We start from the raw sequence: 9,363 nt of genomic DNA on the forward strand, positions 1-9,363 counted from the left end.
TTAATAGAGCATTGATATATTACTGAGAACAAACCACTGTCTTCAAAAGAAGTCCTTTCCTTTGGTAACATGTAAAAGTATCCTCCCGCTCATGAAATAAAAACTCGTCCAGATATCCACACATGCAAATAACTGCATTTAGTCCTCAGCGTCTACACTAAAAAATGCTTTCAAACATCAATATAATGATGGTTACAGGTGAATAATACCATAACAAAATTTTAATGGCTTTATATACATGTATAATGTTTGCATGTAGATTCCTTCACACTCAAGTTAACCATATTCTGTTACATAATGGCAATAGAAATACAGACAAGGAGAATATGAGGTCAAACAACACTTTGAATAGCCTCATATTTCTTCACAGGCTCTCCTCTCACACTACCACTCCTTTGACCGACACACTGGACATCTCCGCTGCCAGCTCTGTATTGTGTCAGTTTATTTATGAACACAAATATGTGGATTTGAAAACAAAGGTACTAAAATGTATTTTTCAGGGAACGAGCTGAACTGAATAAGTACCACATCCCGCTGCTGTCAGTTGTACTCGTTGAATGTAGCAGTGCCTCTGGTGTGAGGACGTTCTCTTCCCTTCTCCTCAGCTCGCTGCACTTCATGTGCGTAGGATGACCATCGTAAGAAGACCTCAAATATATAAAAATATATGTTATAAAAATACAACCTCACCACCTTATTCTGTCTGAGCCAAGAGCATGAGTTTGTGTGCTTCTATTTGTTGTTTGTTTAACTTACCAAGAACATAAGCAGCTACAAGTTTCTTGTTAACACTTAAGTGGAGGTAGACAGGCACAGTGGATTCTTGCTCCCCCAGGGTCGGGAGCATCAGGGCGGCCATACACACCAGCCCTAGCAGCACCGTCAGCAGACTGGGGCCTCCAGCGACAGGACGGCTCTCTGTCAGGCCCAAACACATGCAAATAAACTGTTATCAGATGCATCACTGAGAGAGGTAAACAAGTGATTTAAAGGATGTGAACAAATCCCATGAAAAGATAAAAATCAATGCATCAGTGTGTAATACTTTCTGAATTCATAGCCTGTCTGTGTCTCTAAGCCCCAAGCACATTGGTTACTACATTGGTATCTGCAATAATGGGACAGGATACTGCACTCTCTCCCCTCTGTGTCTCAAGTGTAAAAGAAGTGGGAACTTTAACTCATTGTTTCTGGTCTTGTCATAAACTTCAAAGATATTGGGCTGAAATTAAAAGTGAAATGGAGAGAATTTTTCATATTAATATAGAAATGAACCCCATTTCCCTGATTCTAGGTCTTCCAAGTGACTATTTGAAAACAGCAGTCAACTAAAGGTTGTGTAATATTCTAACTAGGGCGGGACTCGATTAAAAAATGTATCTAATTAATTAGAGGCTTTGTAATTAATTAATCGAAATTAATCGCATTTTAATCGCATATAAATATTTGACCTGAGAACAGTGAGAAGTAATTTTTTTCACATGGATTTTTAGTATACCATTTAATAATGACTGAATACATAAGCTTAAGCAACAAAAATATTTTATATTTTGTATATATATATTTATTTTTGTTCAAGTCCAACAGACCAGTGCAATTTTTGCCATTAAGTGTAGCAATAGCATATTTAGAAATATAGTACATTTCAGAAATTCAGGTAGCCTATAGGTAGGTAGACCTTCTGTAAACTTTAATACTTTGGTTTTTTAAGTAAAACACAATCCACGCTAGCAACCACACTAGCCGCTAGCTGCTATATGTTTTGCACTGAGGTGATACTTGAGGCTGGATGTGCTGCGGTGATGTGATGTGTGAATTCCTTGTTGCATAGCAACACAACCATGCTCTTATCGACGCTTCCATCCGTTGGTTTTTTGTAACTAAATGTCCCATCATCCACGGGGCCAACCAAAGCGTCTCATCAGCTTCTTCCTTCATGTTCACTGTGGTTTGTTGTTGTCTGAACTCATGAACGCTAGTTGGTACTCCAGTATAATCGGTCCGCCTGAAACTCATCCAGTGAGAAACGTTCCGCGGTGCAAAAATAAGTGCGATTAAAATGTGTCAATTTTTTAACGCGTTCATTTTTGTGTAATTAATTAATCTTAATTAACCCTATAAAGCCTGAACCGTGAAATAATTGCCAGAAAATTCTAAATTTTCAAAACTGGAGTGTTTGTTGAACCGGCTAACCTTTTTTTTAAATTCAATATCAATTTTCATATATGAATTTAATTTGGATCATATTTGATACGTCAGGTCTTTTTGTGCAATTTGTTGCTCACAATTTGCTTGTCTTGAACTAACATAATCACATAAAACCTAATATTTTTAACCAAATAAAACTTTGACTTTCCTTTTAACATTTTCCTCAAACATACAAAATATTTTTTTCCATATAACAACATCATACATCTGCTGATATGAAGTTTTCACGCAGCAATGACAGATCCACCAGTGGAACCAGCAAATCATTTTTGTTACATCTGGTATTTTTGTGAAATTTGTTACTCAGTTTTTTTAATTGTCAATTCATGTATTCATTAGGTTTTTCAGGAAAAAAATATCACACTGATGATGTAGAGGTCTCAAAAACTTATGTATCAAATATGATACACTTGGCTTTATAGGGTTAACGCGTTAAAGTCCCGGCCCTAATTCTAACGTTTGCAGCTAGGAAAAATATCCTTTTGCAGTGGGTCGTTGACAAGGTTCCTTCTGGCTGTGTTTGGCGCAAAATCATTTTTGATCTGATCCCTTTAAAATATCTTAACAACGTCATACATCACAGTGTAGATCAGTTCTACACAGCGTGGTTCCCATTTTTGGACCATACAGGACTGGGCCTTTCATCCATTCTATTAAAAGGACTGATGTGCACTTGAACGACATTCGTGTAATGAAAGACTGATCCACCACCTTGTGTGTAATGCCATATGTTCATCTCTTATGTAAGGGATGTAATGTTTTGTGTTTGTTTTGTTGTGTGTCTAGTTTTGTAGACACGGTTTGTTTTGTTAATGGAAACAAAACCTGCAATAAAAGCAATGAAGAAAAAAAATGGGACAGGAATATACAGTATACTGTCATTTAAAAAAAAGGTTAAATAATTTGCTCAAACAGCTGGGTAGTGTAGTTTTAGAAAAACATCCTCAAACAGGAGTAAAAAGTGTATTTGTTAGCGCATGTTTGGTGCTTTACTTACTATTTTCAGCTGCAGGATGTGTATGTGCAATTGACTCAAAATAAACTATGAGTGTATGTTTTTGATTATGCAGGAGGATGTTATCCAGTTTTAGGTGTTGCTCAATGATGTGCAGTTTTTGAGGAGGAAGAGGAATAATATACATGTATCAGGCATTGGAAATAAAGCCAAACAATGTTGGCAAGATCAGTCTACTGTTGGCTTGCTATTTTCACAAAAAATGTTCACAATATATATTAGGAATCACCATATTTATATCCTTACACACATTTTATGGCGCAGAATTTAAGTGAGAGCAAAGAGGCTAGGGCTCAAAGAAAGATTTAGTTAACAACAAAATATAGAGTGTATGACATTGAAGCTAACAGATGTATTATAAGGATTTTTTTTAACTGTGCAGGATCATTTGAACAGGAAGCAGGTTGACTTGTTATCAGTAAAAAAATACACATGGTAGCTGTCTACCTATCTTGCAACAACATTGAATGTGAAGATGATTACAGCTTGTATGTTATTATAGTCAATGCCATACTATGTTTGTGAGCCCAATAGCTTCTTTAAATACTAGATTAGATAAACAGTTGGATAGAGAGGTATGTTAGACCAGTGGTTTTCAAATAGGGGTACGTGAAGGCACTCCAGGGGGTACGTGAGATTTTAAAATATACATTTAAAAAGTAGCATCCATGCAAAAATCCTTTAAAAATAATTACTACTACAGTTATAGTTTTAAATGGTTATATGCTCACTGTTTTTACTACATTAGTTTGAATCACTACATTTTAGTGATGAGAAATATTTGTAATAAATTTAGTCATGGATTATCAACATTTAAAATGTTTGAAATAGTTTTTTTTTTTCAAATGTTTGAATTTTGTATGTGTTTATCGGTTCCAAAGTTTAATAAATCATATACTGATGGCACAGTGCTCTGTTTTTAAGTCTTTTTTTTATTCAACCAAAAATGCTTTGCCCTGGTTAGGGTGTACTTGGCTGGAAAAATATTTCATAGGGGGTACATTACTGAAAAAAGGTTGAGAACCACTGGGTTAGACCACAATATGCAATGTAATGTCCTATGTCCAGTAATTAGTATAAAGTTCCTCAATTTGACTTATGAGCATTTGGCTCCATCTAGTGGTAAGACCACACAACAGTCCTGGGTCCTACCTGTCTGAAATGCAGTCTGTTCAAAGAACTCGCTGTCTGCAAACTGCTCTTTGATTCTGCGTTCCTCATCTTGGGGCCGGGGGCTGGGCGGCTCCTGTGAGGCTGAGGGACGGAGCGTGGCCGTCACCTCTTTGCGACCCAGAGCTTTCCGTTGACTCTGCTCCGACACCTGCAGCCGGAACTTGTCGTACACCCCATAATGGCATGCACGCACATCTCTGTGTCTGATTACTCTGTGAGGACATGGAAGGGTAGATAGTTAGACTCCCTGCTTTACCGGATGGAAAAGTCGGCTGTGTAAACAACCATTAGATGTAAAGGCAAAACTACAAGTAAGCAATAAACAAGAGAAACGCAGAAGGGAATCCACAGGGAGCAACAAGCTCGTAGATAAGATATGTAGTCCATTGAGTGCTCTACCGCAGCATGAAAAAATAATGAGTCCTATAAACAAAAATAAACTCACATGTCAACACAACACTGTGGCTTGACAGCTCCGGTGGCATCCACCACAGTGTACTTGTTTGGCGCTGTGCACAGCACTGTTAAAACCAAACAACACACATGGATTATTTAAATAATCTGGAACAAACATAGAAGGAAACCCAGATGGATTGTGTTTTACTCTGCCAACTGACCTTTAAACTTGAGGGCGAACTCATAGGGGTTGTAGAGGGTGAGCACCTGCTTGTGAGACGTCTGCTCATCTGCGTAGAAGACGAGCTCAGTGGGGAACACGAACACGGGAAGGCTTCCTTCCACCAGCTCAGGCTGTCGATGCTGCTGCTGCATTGGCTCCAGCTGAGCTCTTTCCCTTCCCCGTCCGCGGTCTGCCTGGGCCCCCCACACCTCTCTCCACAACCGATCAAGCTGTGTAAACTCCCTTTAGGTGAAAACGGCACTTCCCGCTCTCATCGCCTCAAGGCCATGACTTAGTACTGTGAAGAGAGACACGCGGTGAATAACAACAGGCACTGGCATGTCACTTATTTACATCTTGGCGATGCTTTGAAAACAATTCCAAGGAGGAAATATTTAATTATTATTACAGTTAAGGTTTGTAGTTCAGGCCGCATACACTGTTTGTTTGTTTCCAAAGTTAAATTCAAGCACATGTCAAACATTTTCAAGATTTTACAGACCCTTACAGCTGTGGTAAATTAAATGTGTATATAGGATACAGAACATGCAGTTTACTGAGTATTTTTGTGACAGCAGTCACAATTCAGCATTCAATCAGCAATGTTTAATGTTTCAAAATATTTCATCTGTTTGAAAGTAGACTTGGCATCCCATATAACCTAAATTTCAAGAAGTTTCAAGCTCTTTCCAAACCTTAACAAAAACACCACATTAAAATCCAATTGTTTCCAGCACCAGTAGGAACCCTGATAGTTACTTCGCACCTTAAAATTCTGCATCTGACAGCTACAATATAGCTCATATGAACTTCCAACTTTCAACAGTTAGAAAAACAACAACTAATACCGATATATTGATGATGCTAATTATGATAAACCATTTAATGCAGAGACTACTCCTTAACAACCTCAAATATGTCAAAATGTACTGACCAGTATATACCCTTTCTCTCATCTCATACATTTAGATATGAATTATTCAACTTAGCAAACATATATTCAGTGGTGGAAAGTAACTAAGTACATTTAGTCAAGTACTGTACTTAAATATAATTTTGACTCCAATACATTTTAGATAACTATTGTACTTTTTACTCCACTACATTTAGCTACCAGCTTAGTTATTTTTCAGGTCGAGATTTAACATAAAAAACATGATCACTTTAAAGTGATTAGACATTTTTTTAAATTAAATATTATAACAGTATATTAGGTAGTTAAATGAGCCCTGTCGTTACAAAAGTAGGAGATAGCTTACACAAAAGCATTAATACAAAGAATGTAGTGTAGTGTAATGTTGTAATAACTGCAACAATTATTCGATTAATCGAACAATAATTGATTATTAAATTAATAGTCAAATATTTTGATAATCAAATGATTGGTCTGAGCAGTTTTTTTTTTAAAGACAATAAGTCCAAATTCTCTGATTTCAGCTTCTTCAATGTGAATACTTCTGGTTTCTTTGTTCCTTTATGACAATAAACTGAATATCTCTTTGGTTTGTGGACACTTAATCGATTAATTGTTTAAATAATCGACAGATCAATTGATAATGAAAATAATCGTTAGTTGCAGCCCTAAAATAATGTAATAATATATTTAGAATATATATATAAAACAATCTGAGTGGGTATTTTACTTTCGATACTTTAAGTACATTTTGATGCTGATACTTTTGTACTTTTACTTCAGTAAGTTGTGAGTGCAGGACTTTTACTGTAGTGGAGTAATTTCACAGTGATGTATTAGTACTTTACTTAAGTAAGAGATATGAATACTTCTTCCACCACTGTATATATTACATAACGGCTTATATATATATTTTTTAGGTTAGGTTTTTTTTTCCAAATAAGATATACTCAATGGGTTAAAATGCATAACAGGGCATTAGGATAGTTAATAAAGGTGTTAAAGTTGAACAACAACAGGACAAAGTGAACTCCATGTGGCTGGTCACGTGTCCGGGTGTGTTTACATGGTTACGGTGGAGAAACGAGACTCGCGGTGTCGCAACACATTTTGGACTCCGTGTACACAGAAAATTACCAATTATCCATTATTAATGCAACAAAGAAATAGTCAAGTAGTTTTTCACTTACTGTCTGGGTTCTTATATTAATCCATGGCAAAGTTATCTTGGCATCTTTGTAACTGTTATTGAGATAGCGTCCAAGCTAAGATGTACCTTTAAAATGCAGTGTAATCGTGACAACATAATGGGGTTTTAATGGTTATATATTTAGTAACAGGGAGACTGTGAATAATTCAAACATACATTTGGCTGCGCTCTCCCCTCATACTACAGTTTGAGTGCATTTACTTGCTGTAATAACAGCGCAATAACCTAACACATCGCTGTACAATAGTGTTTTCGTTGGCTAGCGTTAGCGGCTAGTAAAAGCCCAGATGTTAGCTGATAGCTACTGACTACACGCAGCGTCATTAGAGAAAATAAAACACACATTTGTTTCACATCAAGACTAAACCGAGGGTGAGACATTACCTCGTTGTCAGCACACGGGTTGGTGAATCGTTGCTGCTATGGCCAGGGTCTGAGCATCTGATCCACCCTGTTGTTGTTGTTGCTCTCCAGCCTTTTTTCTTTGTCAATAATATACTGCAGACCTCGCAGTGCATGCTGGGATGGCGGAGGGCGAACCAGTGCGTGCTGGACGTCAACAAAGAGGACGTAACGTGCTTCACGCAGGGACTAACATTGTATTAAAGGACTTAAAAGCAAGAAGGCTCTGAAAACTGACTTTGTTTTGGACGAATACTTTATTGATGGATGAATCATACATCATGTTTTTTGTTGTTGTTGTTTTTTTGTTTGATTTGTCTCTGTTTCTTACTCTGTGTTTATTTTGGATCTCTGTTTTGGAATTGATGTTTGTCTGATTTTGTGTGTTTGTTGTGTTTCTGTACCCCCCTGGCAAATATGTATATATTGTAAATTGTTATTGTGGATTAAAAAACAAAAAAGGGAGTAAGATTGCAATAACTTCAAAATGATCCTAGTGAACAAATGTCTGTCAAAATTTGTCAATATTGATGCTAATTGTGTATTTTGTAATGCTGAAGTGGAAACAATCAGGCACCTTTGTTGAATGAGTTATTTTTAAACTCCAGGTTTAAAAATAAAATAAAATAGAAGTTTACATCACCTCACATTCCAACCCACAAATTAAGTTGAAAGCCATAGATATACTTTTATATTATAGCAATAAAGATAGGAAAATTCAACACTTACTTCATTTTTTGTGATCAATTTTTTATTGGTTTTTCCATTTAGTTTAAAACAAACAAACAAGCAGGTGTGGCAAGCATCAATTGGGCAATAATAGCAACAGCAACAAGAAGATAAAATGGTAGTGTAGCATAACAATAAATAAATAAATAACAATGGCAATACTACCAACCAAACATATCAACAATATTGAGTGTTGAAAAATAAGAAAAAAGAGAAAAAAAGAAAAAAAAATTAAAATAATAATGAAAAATAGATACATTTATGATACATTTTAGATACATTAAGAACACTTAATTTGAATATTCTAATGGCGAAATTCCACATACATAGAGCCAAATTTTTCAAAGGTCGACCTTTCTTTCCTGTGTTTGAAATTTAATTCAGCAATTACTTTGAATGTATTAAAATAATTGATAATAACAAATGTAAAAATACTGTTAACATAATTCAAGAAATATTTGGAGAAATGTAATATATCATGCCTTTTTCTTTTTTTCCTCCTTCCTTTTAATTATTTTCTTAGTCTGTTTAATTTACACCTGTATTGACTTATGCACTTCATTCACTTTGTCTCATATTTATTTATTTTCTCGATTTGTGATGCCAGACTTTGTTTTGTTCGACCCAAGATGAATGTTCTGACTGTATTTGGAACTTCTCAATAAAGTTTTGAAAAAAAAAAGGTCCTAGTGGGAAGCATATTAGCGTGTAAATGTCCTAAACGATGTAAAGTCAGATATTTGCAGAATACTTTGGCGTATTACACGCACTAAATTGACTGATGATCATATAAAGTAGCTCAACATTGTGCACAAATACAGCTACTTTTTGGATTAAAGTATAGATTGAAACGCATTCATTTTTTAAAGTGTTTCACCATGACGATTATAAAAGTTATTGTTGTTTATCTGGATTTCACCTTGCACAGACAAAACATACCTTACATATACAGGCAGAGTTGGTTTGATGGCGCCTCTGCATGTTAGACTTTATCTGTCACTCCGAAAAAAACTGAATGTATTCTCCATCCAACCGGATTTGCATTGTCAGCAAATGAAAAAGACTAGCAGTATACTGTAAGCAGACAGACC

The 9,363-nt window shown here is 35.9% G+C and overlaps 1 protein-coding gene across 2 annotated transcripts; it reads right to left on the minus strand.

Moving 5' to 3' along the window:
* Positions 1-216: 216 nt before the first annotated feature.
* Positions 217-7,646, minus strand: mospd1 (motile sperm domain containing 1). Of its 2 annotated transcripts, none has more exons than XM_059345984.1 (6): positions 7,526-7,646; positions 5,017-5,316; positions 4,845-4,920; positions 4,379-4,611; positions 760-921; positions 217-651 (listed from the first exon to the last, which is right to left on the minus strand). In XM_059345984.1, exons 2-6 carry the CDS (start codon positions 5,168-5,170, stop codon positions 620-622), a joined length of 657 nt encoding a protein of 218 aa, XP_059201967.1. In that variant the 5' UTR covers positions 5,171-5,316; positions 7,526-7,646; the 3' UTR covers positions 217-619. The 2 variants fall into 2 exon arrangements, with proteins under 2 accessions (XP_059201967.1, XP_059201968.1); XM_059345985.1 differs by having other exon boundaries at positions 7,122-7,630.
* Positions 7,647-9,363: the final 1,717 nt, after the last annotated feature.

This window comes from Centropristis striata, chromosome 12 (assembly GCF_030273125.1).
Source record: "Centropristis striata isolate RG_2023a ecotype Rhode Island chromosome 12, C.striata_1.0, whole genome shotgun sequence".
Lineage (NCBI taxonomy): Eukaryota > Metazoa > Chordata > Actinopteri > Perciformes > Serranidae > Centropristis > Centropristis striata.